General features: G+C 58.3%; 1 protein-coding gene across 2 annotated transcripts in view; it reads right to left on the bottom strand.

Annotated features, from left to right (window-relative positions):
• Window positions 1–14866, bottom strand: part of LOC101685187 — a 43865-nt gene extending 28999 nt beyond the window's left edge. The window contains exon 1 of one of the 2 annotated variants that reach the window (XR_001179676.2): window positions 13823–14866. Coding sequence is in view for 1 of the 2 variants with exons in the window: in XM_045076386.1 (XP_044932321.1) it covers window positions 7616–8152 (537 nt within the window). In the remaining variant the exon portion in view is untranslated. Of the gene's footprint in view, window positions 1–7615; window positions 8405–13822 lie in introns of those variants that run through there. The other variant, XM_045076386.1, reaches the window with a different exon arrangement.
• Between the last annotated feature and the right edge of the window lie 4679 nt (window positions 14867–19545).

Genomic DNA, 19545 nt, shown 5'->3' with positions numbered 1-19545 from the left:
AGCTTGGCCTGACCTCAGGGCACCGCGGCCGGGTCCCTGGCAAGAGTCATCTGCTGGCGGGGACAGGCGAGCGGGCAAGCTGCTGTGGACGCGAGTCAACAGAAACTCAGATAACCCAATAAAAGCTCTTACTTACCTCTGTGGCCAAAACACACAGGACAGTTTAAAGGCATCCAGCAGGCGGATGCCCACTGCGGGCACGGAGGTGGGCTCCTCCGGTCTCTGCCGGTGGAAGGTCAAATCCGTACAACTTTTTGGAGGGCAACTCGACACTACGAATCCAAGGTCTTTAAAAATACACCGTCTTTGACTCAGCCGCTCCACTTCTAGGAACACAGCCCCAGGAATAATCCCGCACGGCGCGACTGTTCTCATTCCCACGGGGACGGAGCTCAGATGGAGGGTCCGGGGCGGTCAACGGAGCGCGCGTCTCATCACTTACTGGAACGGGTGCCCTTCCACAGGCTGATTTTGTTTCCCCCCAACACGGAAGAGCATTTTGGCTGTTTTAAAAAAAACAACACCTAACTATGCATATAAATTTCTATTGATTTCACGGCCTGGCTTCCAATTCCAAAAGCTACAGGATTTTCAGGCTGGAGAAGACCTTCCCGCTTTTCAAATGCAACATTTCCCAAAGGGGATCCCATAAGAGGTTCGACGGTGGATGGCAATGAATGCTTCTGCGTCTAAATGCGTTCGGGAAAATGGAACGTGCTCTTCCCTGCAGGACTTCTCAGGGCCTTTGCTATATAGCAGGCCATTCCAGGTCTCACTGGGCAGATGGAGGGTGTGGTGGGTTTCTGCGCCATGTTTGGCCACTGCATTCCTTTTCTGGGGCTGCTGTAACAAAGAATCAAGACCTGGGTAGCAAAAAATAAAACATCCTTTCTTAGTTCCGGTGGCTGGAGGCCCAGGAGCAAGGTGTGAGCAGGGCCAAGCTCCCTCTGACAGCTCAGGGAGAAGATCCTTCCTTGCTCTTCCAATTCTTGGTGGCCCCAGATGTCCCCTGGCTGCCTTCGCACGCTTGTCTGCTCTCCGTGTCTGCGTCCAAATCCCCTCTTCTTACGAGGACTGCAGTCATCACGCCCACCCGCTCTAGTAAGACCTCATGTAAACTTGACTTCTGCCAAGATTCTATTTCCAAACAGGCTCACACACACACACACACACAGGTTCCAGATGGATGTGAATCGTAGGGGGACACCGTTCACCCCAGCACAGATGGAAAGCCCTAGAAGGCTTCTAAGCGGGGCATACACGGGAGCATCCCTCCGCCTGCCGCTCTGGGCCAGATCCCAGAGGAAGGGCGGGCACAGGGTCAGCAGCAAGCAGCTCCCTGCAAGGTCCCGGCGAGAGGCACGTGGCTCGGGCCAGGTGGAGGAAGGCAGGTAGGGGCAAGTGCCTGGCCTCGGGCTGCTGCATTTTGAAAGTGGAGTAACAGGTAGTGACCCAGCATTTGAATGTGTGCCCCAGGGAAATCCAGGGATCTGAGCCTGAGAAACCGGAGTGACAGAGGTGCCATCCATGGGGAGAGCCAGCTGTGACCAGACGGAGTTCCAGGAAGCATGGTGTGCACCAGCAAGGAAGGTCAGGCCCCCCAGTGTAGCTGAGAGCTCCATATGGAGCTGACCCATCAGCCCCAGCTACGTCTGCTTGGCTTTCCAGAGAGTTCCGACTCCCTGATGGTCCATGACACCCTTTGTACACTGGCCTCAATGCCCCCCCCCGCCACAAGTCGTCTCCAATGTCCTGGCCCAAGGGCCCGCGCTTCTCCCAACATTCTGTGACCGATCACACACCGTGCAGGACACACTTGCCCCCTGTCACCATGGGAGGCTGAAAATACCGGAACCTTGAGGGAGCCGCTCCTCCTCTCGGGGCCCTGGTGTCCTCTTCTGAGATAAGGGATTCCAGGGCTCGAAGGGGCCCATTTGGAGGTGGCCTCCCAGCCCCCGTAGCTCTGCAGAAACAGTGCCCTGCCCACACGCACGATGCCCATGCACCTTCCTGGCAGCCGGTGTGTGTGCGGCGCATTCGAGGGAGGGAAGGCTGGACCCGGTCTGACCCTCCCTGGGGTGGGCGCCTGTGGGTGCTCGAGCAGACAACAGGGCCTGCACAGTGCAGGCGAGGTCACCTGGGTGGGGAGACTCCTGTGGCTTCTGGTGGCTTTCGGTGGCCATGCGGCTTGGGCTGGGCTGCCCAGCAGGGCTCGCGGGAGTCCGGCGGCCACAACCTCAGGCCTGGAGCCTGCTTCTGTTTCAGCAGGGCTCTGGGTGGTTTGCACCCATGGAAACGGGTCGTGCTGCCCAGGCTGGAGTCCCCTCCCAAGCTCTCCATGAAGCCGGTCCCAGAGCCAGGCAACTGTCCTAATTTGAGCTCTGCAATTTCTTGTAGACCTCTCCCTTCTGCCGGGAATTCGGAGGACTTGGTCCAACATCTGGGCAGGCAGGAGGCTGACCTGGTTCCATGCACTGGACTGGCCAGGCGGCAAGAGACGTGGCAGGGAGGTGCGGAGCGACTGCGTGGGCAGCACTTGGAGCCTCAGTTTTTCCATCTGCTAGATGGGCGATCTCTGGCCGCCTTCCCTGCACCAAAGGACAGCTTAACCCTCAACAGCGAAGAAAGCACACAGGCTGTGAGGAGAGGCCAGCCCCTGAATCCCGACATGCTCCGCTGTGGGGACACCGGCCCATTCTCTGGGGTTCCCACCGAGCACTGAGCGTGGGAAACAGGTGACAGGGGCCGTGAATGTGTGTGCGTCCTGGGCCCCATGTGACAAAGTGGTACAGACTGGGAGCTCAGCACAGCAGACCTATAGTTCTGGAGGCTGGAGGTCTAAGGTCAAGGTGTGGGCAGGCTATGGTCTCTCCCAAGAACCCTTGCCTGCCGTCCTGGCTTCTGGGGCCCCCAGCAATCTTGGTGTCCCTTGGCTTACAGACCTGACCAACCTCCGTCTCATCACAACATGGCCTTCTCTGGGTGTCCAAGTTCCTCTCTTCTCATAAGGACCCCCATCACCAGCTTCAGGCCCACCATCATCCGGTATGACCACATTTAACTTGACATTGGCAAAGACCCTATTTCCAAACAAGGTCAGTCACAGCTTTGGGGGTAATGGATCTTCTCACAGGGCTCATCCCTCCCACACGGACAGTGAGGAGTCAGAATGGCTGGGGAGCGGGACAATTCCCTCCTGGCCAGGTCTGGGGGAGGGGGACAGCCAGCACAGCTGGGGACTCCCAGGCTGTCCCACCTGCCCCCACAGATGTAGGTTCCCCATGTCTCCCTTGCAAGGGGCAGCCAACCCGAGGTCAGCCAGGTGCCCATGGACAAAGCCACGCCAGAACGCAGAGCTCTGGTGCTGGGCCCAGGCTGGACTGGGTCCTGGGGAAGGAAGCTCAGCGTCTCTGCCCCAGCCCCGCACACAGACCCCAGGAAGGATGGGCCACAAGAGCGAGAATTCATGGCGGAGAGAAATCAACACCTTTGCCTGTTGGATGGCAGAAGGACTTAACCTTGTCTTAAGGGCCCTGTGGCACTTCCCAGGCACATGCACAGAGCCCACAGCAGTCGCCACCCCGACCAGTCCTCTGGCTGGCTCCCAGGCTCCCAGAGGCTGGCTCAGTGGAGAATGCTTCCCAACCCCGTCAACACACTTCCCAGAGAGGTGTGGGGACCTGCCCGAGGTCACACAGCCATCAGTCAGGGCCTGTGGGGGAGGGGCGGGGGCACTGCCTCCCATTCTGCCTGTGGGAGACTCGCAGCCTTCGTGCACCAGACGGCGTCCGTCAGGAGCTCTCCGCACAGGGGAAGCCGGGGTGGCCTTGATAAGGGCGCCCCAGTGGCCCTCAGGAAGCAAGGCTCACCCGCGCACGCCCGTCCTCCCTGTGAGCCGCCGGACGCTCCAGGCCACCGGACTCAGCCAAGGCCTCCCCAGCAGGCCTCTCGGGGGTCCCGTCACATCACGGAGCCTCAGCTTCCAGAGCCGCGACGGGATCGCAAGTTCAATGTCATCGGGATTCCCTCCCGGCAGCACCTGCACACGGCAGGTGCCCGAGACGGGCGGCGTTTCTGATTTCTATCAGCTGGACTCAGTTTCCACAGACTCACCAGCTTAAATAGCAGGGATTTCCTGTCTTCAGCCTAGAGGTTAGAAGGGCAACACAGGTGTCCCTGGGCTCAGTCAAGGTGTCAGCGGGGCTGAGTTCCCTCTGGGGGTTCTGGGGGACAGTCTACTCCTTGCCCGTCCAGCTTCTAGAGGGGGTATTCCTGGGCTCCTGGCCCCCCAGAGCTCAGAGCCAGCAACACTGTCTCTGTGAGCCTTGCCCTTCCTGTGATCACAGCTGGACAAGTTGAGCCCCTCTGGGCAACCCGGGACACCCTCCATACCACAACGCCCCGAACTCAGTCCCAGCTGCAAAGTCCCTTTTGCCGCGCGAGGTCCCATAGGCACAGGTCCCGGGAATTAGGACAAGGACGTCAGGGCAGGGGTGGGGTGTTGGTTTGCTGACCACAGGTGAGTGGCGTTGAATTCCATCAAGCAGGGGAAACCTGGCCTGGTCTCTGGCAGTTCTTTTTGGACCAAGAGGATTCCATTCCAGAACCATTTCCCATCCTTCTGCTGTTTTTGACTCTCTTCAAAGAGGTACTGTCTAGCCAAGGAGACTGGGGCAGGGCTGCCAAAACTTCGCTTCAAAATAAACCCTACTAGGAAATTTCCATGAGATCGGGCCCTTTTCTTCCCCCAGAGCCCTGCCTGGAATCCCAGACCCGGCCGGGCTTCTTGTGGAGAAGCCTTCAGCCTTCAAGCTCTCCCAGATGGGGCTTGCGTGGTGGTGGTGGTGGTGGTGGTGGCGGTGGCGGTGGCGGTGGTGGTGGCGGCGGCGGTGTTTCTTTTCTTTTGCTTGTTAGTGCCCCCCGACCCCCGACCCTGAGCTAAAATGGCCCCAGGTCTATGGCCATGCAGGCAAAGCAAACCTGACTCAGGACATCACCAACCTGGAAAGAGTTCGCCAGCCCTCCTCTTCAGAAGGGCCTTGGTCATCCCTGCTTAAATTCTTCAGGGGTCCATCCTCCGGTGGCGGGGGTGGGAGGGGGCTCTGCCATCTCGCAAGCCCTGCACATTTGCAGGGAGACCATCTTATGCCAACACGGACGCAGGCAGACACGTCGCCCCGGCCTAACTCCCAGTAGCTTTTGACCTTGATTTACCCAGAAGCACCTGCACACGGGCTGGGGGTCGGACACTTCCGCACGGAGGAAGGGCACATTTCTGGATTTCAAACAGCTTGTAAGGCCACACGTCATCTCGTGAATTCATCCCCACTTTCCTGATGAGGAAGCAGGCTGGCACAGGGGAGGGCCTGGGCCACGGTCACTCAGCCGCTAAGTGGCAGGGCTGGGGTTCACAGCCGAGTCTTCTGACTTTAAAAAATCTTTCTAGTTTACGGTGGCAACACGCCTCTCCACTGTGATAGGAAGTACCTACGTGGTCTTTGGCCCTCGGACCCGGGTCACTTCCTCAGGGGGTGGGACGGACGTCTTAGTTTATCCGGAGCAAGACCCCTTCCACCACAGCTGAGCCGAGGCCAGTGAGGTGACCCTTGGTGGCCCCTAGGTGGCTTCAGCCTGGGGTTGGCGGGCAGAGGAACCAGCTGTGTGATGAGAGGCTTGCAAGTGGCAGCCCCATCCTTGACCTCCAGGAAAGGGAGAGGGGCTGGGGACGGAGTTGATCACCGGCGGCCCGTGACTGAGCCCATCCCGTCTACGTAATGGCACCTCTAAGAACATCCTAAATGAGGGGGTTTGGAAAGTTTCCGTTTGAGGAAGGCACTCATGTGCCAGGAGGGTGACACACCTCAAGCCCCAAGGGGACAGATGTTCCTTCTGGACCTCCCCCGACGTACCTCTGCACCTGGCTGTTGGTTTCTCTCCTTTATAATAAACCAGTTACGTAAGGCAGTGTTTCCTGGAGTGCCGTGAGCTGATAATGCAGATGATCAAACCTGATGGGGCCGGGGCGGGGGGGACCCTCCATGTGTGGCCATGTCGGACAGAAGTGCGGGCAGTCTGGGGACCCACTGCTTGCACGGGCCTCTCCAGTGGGGGCAGTCTTGTGGGACTGGGCTCACTCCAGGGAGCATGAGAATTGAAGAAAGTCGTGGGACACACAGCTGGTGTCCGCAGGGAACCGGAGAATGCCTGGGTATGGAAAACCCCCAAATTTGAGTCAGAACTGTTAGGAGTGAGACACAGATCTTAGTCGAATCTATATTCATTCATGCATTCTCTCGTTCAGGGTCCCGTAAGTTCTACAGGTCAGCTGTGTGCATTCCCTGTGCCCCACGGTGCACCGAGGGAAAGGGAAGCCCCAGGACCCTACGCAGCAGGACCACTGCGGAACTTATGAACAAACAGCGCAGACTCTGGTTCAACTGGGGTGGGGTGGGCCTATCACCCTGGGAATCTGTAAAATTTCTTTTTAACTTAGGCGTGTGGCAGGCTTCATAACAGTCCCCAAAGATACCAGGTCCTAATCCCGGAAACCTGTAAATGTTTCCTTCTGTGGCAAAGACTTCGAGGATACGACAAAGGCTCCTGAGATGGGTAAGCGGGATCCTGGGTTATCTGGTGGGCCCTAGAGCACTTGTGTCCCCCACAGGGAGGCAGAGGGAGGTGCACCACACAGAAGGGAAGATGGCGTGACCCCAGGAGCAGAGACGGGGGATCTAGCCACCAGCAAGGACGTGCCAGCAGCCGCCAGAAGCCAGAAGAGACGAGAGCTTTCAGGCCCTGACACCCGTGTCTCACAATTCTGGCCTCCAGAACTCAGACAGTCGGTTCCGTTCTTCTACACCCCAAGTTTGCGGTAACTGACAACAGCAGTCGCAGCAAACGCCCACGAGGAACAGCTCACACACGGCTCCCATCAGCCACAGCCCGATGGACTGTTATGCACGTGTCCCTGCATGACCCCCTGTAGATCACGACAGAACGTCCCCAGCACCCCAGAAGGCTCCCCAGAAATAACTGCTCTCCCGGCTGCTCTCGCAAGGCTTCACCATGCCCGCTGAAGGGCTTCACGCACATGGGACCGGGGACAAGCACAGTTTGCTCATCTAGTCGTCACTGGTGGGCACCAGACCGCCCTCAGGTGTCCGTTATTACGGACCAAGCGGATAGGAACAGTGGCCTGTGGTCCTCTGCGGAAGTACCCGTCCACCCACCTCGGACACATATCTAGGAGGGGACCTGCTGAGTCTGGACCAGTCCATTTCCGCAGCTTCACAGGGGACCCAGATGTGTAATCAGGTGCTGAGAACCACGGCTCTAAGTCAACGCTTCTCAGCTGGGGACGCCTTTGCTCCCCAGGGGGCACTTGGCCGGGTCTGGAGACGTTTCTGGTTGTTACAACTCAGACTGGGGGAGTGGGTGGTCTCCAGCAGACGGAGGTCGGGAATGCTGCTCAACAAAGCTCCTACCGGACACAGCAGACCACCACCACCACCACCACCCCCACCCCACGGCCGTGGATTATCTGGCCCATGGCCAAAAGGCCTCAGAAAGCCTGGGGCGCACGGAGGAGTCACGACCCCGTGCGCGCGTAACCCACCTGCACGAGGCGGCCGCTCCCAGGGCCCCGCTCCTGCTCGGAGAGGTGCGCCGGCGGCCGGTGCGAGGGTCCGCGGGGCGGGAGGACAGAGCAGGCTGCGTGCCCAGAACGTGGCGTCCTTCCTGGGGCCTCCCTCCGCGGGGGGCCGTTGGCCGGAGCTCCGGGGACAGCCTCCCGCTGCACAGGCGCGCGCAGAGGGTCTGCGCCCTCGCTCCCGTGCGCCGCAGTTCCCTCCTGGGTCTGGCGGCTCTGGACACATGGAAAGCCGTCGGGGGCGGGGCTGGGGGACCAGCGCGAGCCACGCGGCCGACGCGCGCTCAGTGCGCGGAGGACGGTCCAGGGGCACGTCCGGGCGGCGTGGCGCAGGGAGAGCCGGAGCGAGAGAGGCGTGGCGCCCACGGGCCTCGGCAGCGAAGGTCTAACCGGTGGGCTTCCAACCAGCTCCATCTGCTGGGACGGGAGGAGACGCTTATGGCCTTGTCCGGGCACCCTCAGGGGGCCTCTGGCTGAGTGTGGGGCCACCGGCCTGCTGTTCATGTCCTCGTCTGCCTGGGCCCGCTGGACTACATTTCCCAGCAGCCCTTGCAGGCAGGCGCCGTCCTGGGCCCGACCTGGGCCCGACCTGGGCCCGACCTGGGCCCGACCTGGGCCCGACCTGGGCCCGACCTGGGCCCGAGCAGGCCACCCCTGCTCCTCCTTGTTCTGCGCAGCCCCGGGAGCCTGAAGCCGAGACTGCTGGTGGGTGGCCCAAGCCAAAGACAGGAAGAGCCTGGTCCCTAAGTCCCCGGTGGAAACATCACCCACCTAACACCTGCTTTGCTCCGCTGAGCCGAAAACAAACTCCGGGTGTGTTAAGTCACCGAAGCGTGGGGACTGGCTTACTTCCGCAGCTCGTGTGTCCTTGTGCCTTGTGCCCCGTGCTTCTCCGAGCGGGGACAGGGCTCCAATGTCACTCCTGGTACGAAGAGATGCCTCATGCCCGAAAGGACTTACAGTCCAGAATGAGGACGAGTTTGCAGAAAAACGCACAGGTGCCAAAGACACGCAGGACGACATGTAAGTCAGGGCAGCGAAGGCAGTGGCATTGAGCGTCCGTTTCTCAACCCCGGCAGTCCGGTGTCGAAACCTGTGGACGGGCGTTCAGATGTGCAAACCTGAGTCAGTTATTCCTTGCTCTTGTTTTTGTTTTTGTTTTTTTAATTTTAGCATTTTAGCATTTTTAAAATTTTAGCATTTTTTAAATTTTAGCGTTTTAGCATTTTTTTAAATTTTAGCATCGGCACGTGATGAAGATCAGATCAGCTTTCAGAAGTACTTTCTACTCTCACATTTCCGCAAACCTCTTCAAACGGCTCTCAGGCTCCCGAGGCAGGACTGCGGCGGCCTAAGGCCTACCCTGGTGTTCGGTCACTCGTGTTCCATGATTTGAGCCGCGGAACCCTGAACTCAGATACTGCGCTGGTCGCTCCCCAGCTTGGCTGTTCTGGGTCCTCAATCGGGGTCACTTTGCTCCTTGTACTGGTGACCCCTCTACCCCGTGCCCCAGGAGTGAACCAGCCTGCCTGCTTGGCCATATCCCCCTTTCCCCTCTGGGGTCCACGGGACTCCTGAAGCCCAACACGCCATGCACAAGCCGGAGGAAGCCGGGCTCTTGGGGCAGCTCCTTCCCGGGACCCCACTTGCGCCCTTTCTCCTCTAGCATCCAGGCCCATGTGGAACCGGCCCTGGGCTGGGGCATCTGGGTCTTCCCCTCCTCTGGATCCCCAGCGGCTGTGTTTCCCAGATGCCTGGTCTGCCGATGGAGGCCAAGGGGGGCCCTGGAGGAGAAGCCGGCTGCCCCCTCCTCCCCTGTGGGTCTGGTGGCCTCTTGTGCTCGCTGAACTCAGGTCGCGGCACAGCCCCGTGGCTTCTCAGCGTTCTGTGGCCCGCACGGCCAGCTCCCTGCATTCCGTGACCTCCGTCAAAGTGCTGGGGGAGCGTGTTTCCCGGGCTGGCCCCGATGGCTACTCCGGCCTCCGCTTCCCACGGCGCCACCGCACCCGGCCACTGGCTTCACCCGCTCTCCCCTCCAGGGGTTTTTTCCTTCCCTTGGATTGGGGCCGAGGCCGGTCCTCCGCGTGTAGCTCTTCATGGGAGAACACCCAGGTCTGGGAATTCCAGAAACACCATGTACACTGGGTGCCTGACTTCCAAGAACACTGAGGACGTAAGAAAACCTCAGAAAGTTACTTTGAAGCTCAAAGCTGAGTGTGTCTCCTTTTGTGTCTCTTCTTCTCCTCCCCCAGCGATAAGCTGCATTTTGTGGCAGGTTTGCGACAGCAGTAGGGGGGCTGATGAGGGACACCCCAAAAGAAAAGCTCTGAACTCTTCCATAATATCCTTCCTCTATAGACGTGAAACCAGCCGCCAGCGAGCGACAGAAAGTATCCGCAGGAGCAAATGTCCATAGAGACTAGTGACATGTGGCTGCCCCATAAGCCAGGTCTCTCCGGAAGGACAGAAGATGCTGCTACCTAAGGGCAGCGGGGTTGGGGCAGGAGGAAGCCAGGGTCCCTGACCGTCCCTTTGGCTCTGTTTTGCTGGGCGTGGGCGTTACCTTCTGAAAATGGAGGAGGAAAAACATCTCATTGTGCTTTCCAAAAAGTCCAGTTGGCTCAAGCCATCCTGTCTGAAATACAGGGAAAAAATGAAGAAAAACAGCTGCTTAAAGTCTCCAGCTTGAGGCTGTGCCCTGCCAGCCCCCTCGCCTGCCACTTGTGATACGCGTTTGTGGGTCAGGCAGAAACAGGTCAGAAGTGTGCCAGGGATGGGCGCCTGGGTGGCTCAGTGGGTTAAGCCGCTGCCTTCGGCTCAGGTCATGATCTCAGGGTCCTGGGATCGAGTCCCGCATCGGGCTCTCTGCTCAGCAGGGAGCCTGCTTCCTCCTCTCTCTCTGCCTGCCTCTCTGCCTACTTGTGTCCTGTCAAATAAATAAAAATAAAAAAAATCTTTAAAAAAAAAAAAAAAAAAAAAAAAAAAAGAAGTGTGCCAGGGACGGTGAGCGCAGCAGACGCCAGATGCCCCGTCTTCTGGCTCCCCAGAGCTTATCGACCTTTGGTGATGGGGAGGGTTACAGTCGCCATCATTCCGTCTGCTCGCTGGTCTCTGAGCACTTACGGGCACACACTCTCTGAGGTCTGGGATCAAAGGTCGGAGATGACTAAGGGGACGGCTCCCCTCCCTGTCCGCAGTCAGACCCAGACCGTCCAGGCCAGCCCAAACTGCTCTATGCATCTCTTTCATGCCATAGTGGCAGGCAGGTCCAGCTGGTGTCCCCTGGAGAGCGTGGCTTGGTGGCATGTCTTGGGAGGCTGGCCTCTGCGAGTCGCGTCCACCAGCCATCACAGGAGGGACATCTCAGAAGGACCACAAGAAACAGACCAAGCCCTGGCTACAGTTTCTACAGCCTGGACCTGCGGCAAGCATTGAAGAGGCCATTCCTCACAGAGCCAGCAGAGGGCGCCGTCCATGGCCACATCACACTCGCTGACACCTTCCATGGCTCCCCAGTGCTCTCCGAAGAAAGGCCAGATTCACAGAGTCAGCTTCCTAGGCCAGGGATGATGTGACTGCCAGCCTTCCTGGCTTCTCCTCACCCTCCATGCTCTGCTCAGGCAACAAGGGCCGTCTTGCCGTTCCTGGGAGAGACGATACCTCCTGTGGCCGCAGGGCTTCTGTGACCCCTTCTCCCCAGCTAGACTGTCTGCGAGCCTCGTTCATGGCAGACGCCCCCGCCCACATGATGCCAGCATGGCCTTGACCCCTGCTGGAAGGCTGCCTGTGGTGGACGTGGGTGCTAGCCACCAAATACTTCTGGATTCCTACCTTCCTGGGCCCCTGGGAGGACCCTTGTCAGAGACAAGCTGCGAGCAGCAGAGGTCCGCCGCTGCCCGGCATCTCGCGGCCAGGACGCTCCTCCCGCACGGCGTCACGACGGTCAGGGGACGGCGGCTCCTCTCCGGGCATCCCTGGTGTCGGTGAGGAGCCCACCTCTGCCCACCTGTCGTGGGCCCAGACAATAAGCAAGGAGCAACCCTCAGTGTGTTCAGCCGCCAGGAGTCAGGGTTTACTGGTTAGAAGCCGGTCTGGACGGGGACCCGTCTCGGGCCCCACTGCAGGACAGCCGGTCGGCGGGCTGCACCGAGATGGCCCAGGGCCAGATCTAGGAATGCTGGATGGCAGTCAGGCAGCAGTTCGTTGAGTAGTAATTAATAAACCAATAGTAGATTTACATGAACATATAACTTTTATGTTAATTTCACAACATACCAACCGAACTTGTATTTACTCATTTAATAAAATACATGAATTTAAATTAATAGAGTAATTTAATGGCTCAGAGATGACCTTTTATTCCTTTTCCCATCTGGCCTGAAATTTCACAGTTAGAGGGTCATTTCTTTGGCATGAGAGCCATGGGGCCCAGCAGGAGCTGAGTGCTGAAGGACGACGGGAACAGCTTGGTGGCCCTGAGGTGGCGTCTGAATCTCTTTGCTGCTGGCGTCATGCTGGTTCTTTCCTGCCAGCCCGTGACTCTGCTTCGGCTCTGCCTACCCCATGGGGTTGGGACACTGGGAAGCCAGGCCAGGAAGGCCAGCGGCCTCCCCCCCACGTGGCTTCCAAGCACCTTCCCCAGGCAGTGGGGTCAGCCATGCTGCTATCTGGATGGTGGGCGGGGGGAGGTGACCCAGTGAGAAAAATTCCACATGAACAAATGCCTCCAAACACTCTCCAGCCACACGTGAACCATGACCCTGGGCTGGAGCCGATCATTCATTGCTCTGTTCCTGCCTGTGAACCTGCCCTTGAAAGCAAGGGCCGTCGACACCTCCTGCCCGGGTGCTCACTGGGACAAGCTGAGAAACAGAACCAGTGACGGTTGCTCACACACCATGCTCCCCGGACCCCTCCCGGGGCCACGGCAGACATGACAAACGGATCCCAGCTCTCCAAACAGGCATTACTAATCCGGCGAAGCCTGCAAGGGCGTCTCTGGCCATCGCGTGTGACCTGCTATGCATGGCCTGGCGCTCGGCACGTGCGTTAGGAACTTGGTTAGAGTTTGTTTAAGGAACACAGGTTCCAAACATCTGGTGACCAGGGCCCCCTCTCCCGCGCTGTAGCTGTGTAGTTTCTGCACTGAATGAAAGCACCCGGCAGGAGGGGCAGCGGGGACTCGAATCCGGCCATGAGCGAGCAGTGGCCTTGGCCGAGGGGGACATGCCTGCCCCACGTGTGGCAATCCCGTCAGATGTTCTTGATTTTACCCAGTGCTGCCTGCCCCTGACTAGGGAGATGGGGCCCAGAATCCCAAAACCGAAGGCTCCAGACAGGCAGTAGCCTGTGCTCCCAAAAACAGAAGCTGGGCACAGAGGAGAGTCCTCAGGCCCGAGCAGGCTCCGTCCGTGGGGCTCTGGAGCCACGCGGCGGCTCTGGAATGGCGAGGAGGGTGGTGTGGGCCACATCCACATGTCCACACCAGAAATGTGGTCCCTGGACCACGAGAAACACGTGCCCTTGGCTTGGGCTTGGCTGGGCTGACTTCCCCTCACCCTCTTCACTCACGGCCCAGGACATTTAATGGGGAGGGGACCCCCTTTCACGTCCCCTCATTTAAATGCCTCTTCCCTTTTTCAAAGTGCGAGAGAGCCTCGGTTCGCCCATTGAGACCAAACGTGGTAAATTCTGTTTCTTTCAACCCCGACCTTCATTCCCGCCACTCCCGCTGGCCCGGGCCGGCGCGGGGTCCCGTCTGCAGGGAGAGGCCTGGTCAGATCCGGCCCCATGCGGGCGAGCAGCCCTCCAGGCTGAGCGCGCAGCCTTCCCATCCCCCGGGGCACGAGAGGCCACGCTTCCTGCCATCAGAGAGGTCTCGGAATGGGTTTGCACGTTTTACATCACCGTCCCACAGGCGGTGGTCAGCACGCGGGTGCTGCGGCCTGAGCCCTGTGCGTTTGTCCCCAGCTCCGCCCGGTTCCACGTCTCTGAAGGCAGGTCTTGCGAGCCATGATCCGGTGAAGATTGTTTAAGGCTTTGGTCCTGATGCTCGGACACCTGTAAGGACAGCCACTGGCCCCATGTCCTTGGGGACAAAGAGAAAACAGGGACCTCCACCACTGGAGGGAAGATCCCTAAAGGAATAAGGAAGGAGAAGAGAGAGGGGATTACCTGGTGGCCTCCATTAGGGTCAGGCAGGAGCTGTGCGAGCCTCAGTTTCCCCCTTTATAAAATGTGTGATGACCTGGAGGCGTGGCCTGCGAGGCCGGCCAGGGACCTCATGCGGCCGGGAGCAGGCTGGGGTCGTCTGTGAGCTGTTCGGATTAATCCACACCCGGCCCCCAGATGGAAGGTGTGTGCCTTCTTTCTGGCTGGTTCCTGGGCCCGTCCACAGTGTCACACCAACCACATTCCTTTCTGACCAAGATGAGGGAGGATTAAGGTCTGATCAAGACGAAGTGGCAGCCTCTGGCTCGGCCCATCCACGGAGCCCAGCTCCGCCCGTCCCACGGAGGATCTGCCCGGCGGCTGGGACCCCCACTCTGCCTCTTGTTAGTGAGAGGCGGGCGGCCAAAACGGGACCAGAGCAGAGGGTCACTGAAACGCTCGGAGAGTGTGCAAGGCCAGAGCTGGCCGGGCGCGGGCCCCAGCCGAGCAGGCAGTGTAGACAGGAAGTGCGCAATGGGCTTCTTCGGGCCGGACAATCTCTTTTTAAGTGGAAATGTCCATCAGCGTTCAGGAGAAGACTCCGTCCTTGGAGAGAGACCAGGTCTTTCCCCGGCCAACAGCCTCGCACTGAGCGTGGGCTGACCCAAACTGGAGACCAGCTCGCCTACGTGGCAGTAGGAAGCTGCGGGGGGGGGGGGGCTTGGTGGCCCTCAAATGAGGCTGAAGAGGCTTTCTGGCCGGGGAGAAGGGGAGATGTGTGATTATGCCTCCTCCCCTCCCCTCCCTCTCTTCCTGTTCTTTTGATTCTGCCCAATATTTACTAAATGCCTACGAGGTCCCAGATACTCTGCTGGGCACTGGGGATTCAGCAGCCAATGGAAAGAACAAAAAATCCTGTCTCGGTGGAATTTACATTTTAGTGGGAGAAAGACAAGAAAATAAATAAATAAAAATAAGTTCCAAGGGGCTCCTGGGTAGCTCCGTCGGTGAAGCGTCCGACCCTTGATTTTGGCTCACAGGTCGTGATCTCGGGGTTGAGAGATCGAGCCCCGCATCGGGCTCTGCACTGGGCTTGGAGACTGCTTGAGATTCTCTATCTCCCTCTCCCTTTCTAAAAGAAAATAAATTCAAAAGTAAATTTCGAAGTGCACTCTGGGAGGCAAAAGTAAGGAAGGGAGATTCACTTTGCCAGTGAGGGGTGAGGGGTGAGGGGCTCTTGGCTGGGGTAGCCCGGGGAAGGAAGGTCTCTCAGAGGGTGGGGAGGAAGTGAGGTCTCTGGGGAAAGGCATCCCACAGGAGAGGGCACAGCAGATGCAAAGGTCCTGGGGCGGCACTGTGTCTGGCATGTTTGAGGACCAGCAAGAAGGCTCCGTTCATCCAGCTCCTTCCCTGGACTGTCCCAGAACCTTCTCTTTGTCCCACTTGCTTCTGGGACTACCTCTCTGACCCAAAGACAAGTTCCGAACTGGGACGTTGTTCTCTGTTCTGGGGACTTGGGTGAGGAAGCTGAGACGGGTCTGTCCTCGCCTTGGTTACAGGCCAGTCCCCATCTTGAAACCTGGCAGCCTGTGGGTTCGCCTGGCCCAAACAGCTTGCTTGCTTTGGCCCACACTGAATATTTTTTTCTTTTAATTGGGAACCTTTAAACTGGGTGTAATTTCAAGCTCACAGAAAATTTGCAAGAACAGTACCATGGACCTCCCGGGAGCCCTTCACGCAGACTCACCCGCTGTTTGGGTTTTGTTCCATTTGCTTCACACCCATGTGTTGCTCTGGGCGTCTGTGGAGGCTTGTCCCCTCCCTGAGCCACGTGACCGTAAGTCACAGCCCCAGACGCGGCCACCTGTGCACACTGCGGTGTGACAGAAGCCAGAGACGTGTCCCCCAAAAAGAAAGTGTGCAAACAAATGTCACAGATGTGTCCCCCAAAAAGAAAGTGTGCAAACACGTGTCACAGACGATTTCAGAGCCCAAAGAAAGGAGGAGGCAGGGCCTGCCGTTTGCTGCCACGTGGCTGAACCCGGAGGACGTGATGCTCAGAAACAAGCCAAACAAAGAAGGACAAACGCCGCAGGTGACCACATCCGGGACGCCAACAGTCAGACCCGTAGGAGCAGAGGGGGTCGTCGAAGGGCACGTAGCGTCAGGTCCGTAAGATGGGGCCCTCCCGTGGGCCCACCGCACGGCACAGAGCTGTCGGCAAAAATGGGGAGCTGTTGCTAGGAGTGTGGCTCCCGTGTCAAACGTGGTCATCACTGAAGGAAGGAAGGAAGCTTTGGAGGTGATGCGGATGTTCACGGCATAGACCACGGGCCTGGCTTCATGGGTGTAGCCTAATCTCCAAACACATCGAGTTGTGTGCGTTGAACGCGGAGAGCTTTCTGGGTGTCCACCGTGCGCTGACAAAATGGTGACAGAAACACTTCGTGGGCAGCTCCCGAGAACGAGGACATTCTCTTCCTTAACCGGATCGAAGTCGGGACATCCCCGCGGACACCCTCGTATCTAACCCATTTCACGTGGCTCGTATTCCCATCTCACCCCGTCCTGTTCGTCTCCTGTGGCTGTGTCTGCTGTTTCTAGAATGCAGCCCAGGACCCCGTATTCACCTGCCGGGTCTCCTGACTGTCCTTCCCTCGTGCGTGGACAACTCGGCCTTTTCTTCTTTTCTTGGTCTTCATGGCGACAGTTCTGAAGCGCATGAGCCCGTTATTTTGTAGAGCATCACAGTTTGGGTTTGTCTCACACCCAGACCCTGGTTCTGCGTTCGGGGCAGGAATCCCGAAGAAGGAATGTTCCCATCCCCTGAGCACGTCTCCTCTGAAGACATGATGTTGGTTTGGTCTAATACAGGTGATGTTGTGTTTTTAAAAAAAAATAAATAAATAAAAGTTAATTTGTTTTAGGAAATAACAGATTCCTCAAAATCAATTCTTAAGTTCCCTGCAAAACTGTAAGCGAACAGAACATGTCCCCCTCACGAACAGAAAATCACAATCCTTTAGGCCCAAGATACGTTGCTTGTCTTTTCCTTCTGCGATGACAGACGGACGGAGCTCGATCTGTGAGCGAGCACGCTTGCCCCAAATGTCAACAGAGATACAGAAGTGACGAACAGACGACTCATATTCCATTCTGGAGCAGGGCCAGCTTCGAGCCCAGACGAACCTTCTATAAAGAACGGCCACATGCCCAGGGGCCTGTGTTCCCCGTTCCACAGCTGGTGTTTTCTCTCTGTCCGGGGCGGGGCGGGGGGTGGCTGGGTCCCGCTGCAGAGCCGCGTGAGGGCCCCAGCTGCCGGGGGTGGCCGGGGCTGGCGTGGAGTGGGGGCTGGGGAACTGCTGGTGTTAGTTCTGACCACTTGATTAGGCTTGTGTCTGCCGGTTTTGTCCACTGAAAAGTTACCATTTCCCCTTTGTAAATTATAAATAATTGGGGGGCGGGGGACGTTGAGATTATAAATGCCCTGTTACTCCAAACATCGTCTCTTGTGAGGGACCTCATCGCCTCGTTCCTAACGCATTCCTTTGTTGGCAGATACACGACCCGGCAGATAAATGGTTGTCAGGGAGACGCCTTTTCTTTCCGGAGAGAGTTTTCTCTTCCCTTCAGTTACTCACTTATTCTTTCCTTCTGTTGCCATCTAGGTGGTGCGCATGTTTCACCCATTCTACGGCTGGGGTGTCTTAGCCAGCCACTGCTGCGTAACAAACCACCCCAGCACCAACGTGGGAACATTCTCGCCGTTTTGTGGACCAGGCATTTGGGAACGGCTCAGTGGGATAGTTCTGGCTTGGGGTTTCCTAGGGCCAAGGTGCAGGCCTGAAGGATGGCAGAGAGAGGAGCCACTCATGGGCGCCATGTTGGTCTCCCTCCGCGAGGGCTCTCCACGGGCCGCCTGAGTGTCCTCGCGGCGTGGCAGCCGGCTCCCCCCAGAGCAAGTGACCCAAGGGATGGGGAGGCAGGCAGAGGGGGCTCCTTCCCAGGAATCAGCCTGGGAGGTGGGCCAGCATCACCTCCACCACGTTCTACTGGTTAGATGTGAGACTTAGTGAGCAGGTCCACATGGAAGGGAGGGGAATGAGCCTCTGCCTCTCAAGGACGGAGGTCAAAGATCGTACAGACATACAGGGGCTTCTCAGAAAGTTACACACAGCGTCACCTTACGACCCTGCCACCCCCCTCCTAGGGATGTGCCCAGAATTATGAAAGCAGGGACCGGAACAAGGGCTTGTACGTGGATTTCCCAAGAGCAAAAGTCGGAAACCGCCCCAGGGTCCCGCCAGCCGATGACGGGTGAACGGTGCATGGTCTGGTCGATGGTGAACTTCATTTTGTCATAAACAAGACGGAGGCACTGATACAGGAGCAACAGGGGCCAACCTTGAACCTGACGCCCCGCGTGAAAGACGCCAGACACAAGCGGTCACACGGCGTGATTCCATGGGCAGGAGATGTCCGGAACAGATAAACCCAGAGACGGGGCCTGGGGGAGAGCGGATAAAAGCAATCGTGTCATCGTACGGGGGCTGACTTGGGGGTGACGGACGCCTGTTGACAGAGGCGGAGCTCACAGCTGTACAACATCGTGAGTGCACGATCGCCTCCAGATGGCTCACTTCAAAGAGTTAATTACATGTTATGTGAGTTCCCTCGGTTAATTATTTAAAAAACAACAACAACAACAAAGTCCCACTCTGGGCAAGCCTGAACTCTGGGAGACGGGCTGGAGCTGGGCAGTCTTTCGGGAGCATGCGGGCAGAGGGGGGCTAGGAAGGGACAGGGGTGTGCAGAGAGATATGGACAAAGAGAGGACAGAGGTGCCCTAGCTTCCAGAGGAGGGGGCAGCGGGGGAGGGCGGGGACGGTGAGGATCATCGGGGGCCTCTGGAAGCTTCTAGAAGAAGAGCAACGAGCTGTTTCTGCGTTGGGTTTGTGGTGCTGGGAGCGACTCCCCCCAGGGCTGCTCTTGGGAGCATCTGCCACTAAGTGAGTCAGCAGGAGGGCACGCTCCTCATCTATCTGGGGAAACAGGCGCTGTGTCTTGTCATCTGAAACCAGCCTTCCCCACCACATCCCGGGGGCTGAGCCCCGATGTCGGAGCGGCCGGCGCCTCCGCTGAGCCTGGCGGCAGACGGGTGAATGTGACTGTGTGGGGAGGCGCCACGTGGGGCCGGGGGGTCTCGTAGGCAGCAGGGGGCTGTGCTCATGTCACAGGCGTGTCCCGGAATCCTCTGTGCCTGGTCCAACGGCAGCACAACTTTCCTCAAGTTTGTGGGGTTTTCCTGGCTCGTTCTCGCTGGGGGCTGGGCTCCGGGCACTTGGGCGCGGAACGGAACCCTTACGCCCTGAACGGGGAGCAGAAATGCTACGGAGGATACCCAAGTCTCAGAGAGACCTTTGGGGATCAGGGTGGGCAATATTTTAATCAACACCGACCCTGGGAGGGCACGAGCCTCCCTAAGGCAATAGTCATGATCAGGTGAACCCGAGTCTCTGTTTAAGCAGGTGACCGAACGGCCCCAGGGAATCCCTGTGGCAGGTTTTGGGGGATCACCACAGGGTTACAAACTTGGGCTCAGGGTTGGGGGACCTGGAGTCAAGACTAGCTGTGCCACCCTCTAGCTGTTTAACTGGGGGTCCAGCCGCCCGATCTCTCTGTGCCTCGACTAGTCCTTCTGTGGAATGGGGTGACAGCGAGCCCCGGCGGGTAGCGCAGTGGAAATG

Source organism: Mustela putorius, unplaced genomic scaffold, assembly GCF_011764305.1.
Source record: "Mustela putorius furo isolate JIRA1106 unplaced genomic scaffold, ASM1176430v1.1 tig00000174_pilon_pilon_pilon, whole genome shotgun sequence".
NCBI classification, from domain to species: Eukaryota; Metazoa; Chordata; class Mammalia; order Carnivora; family Mustelidae; genus Mustela; species Mustela putorius.
The sequence above is the reverse complement of the archived record's forward strand: the minus strand, read 5'-3'. Positions and strand labels throughout refer to the sequence as shown.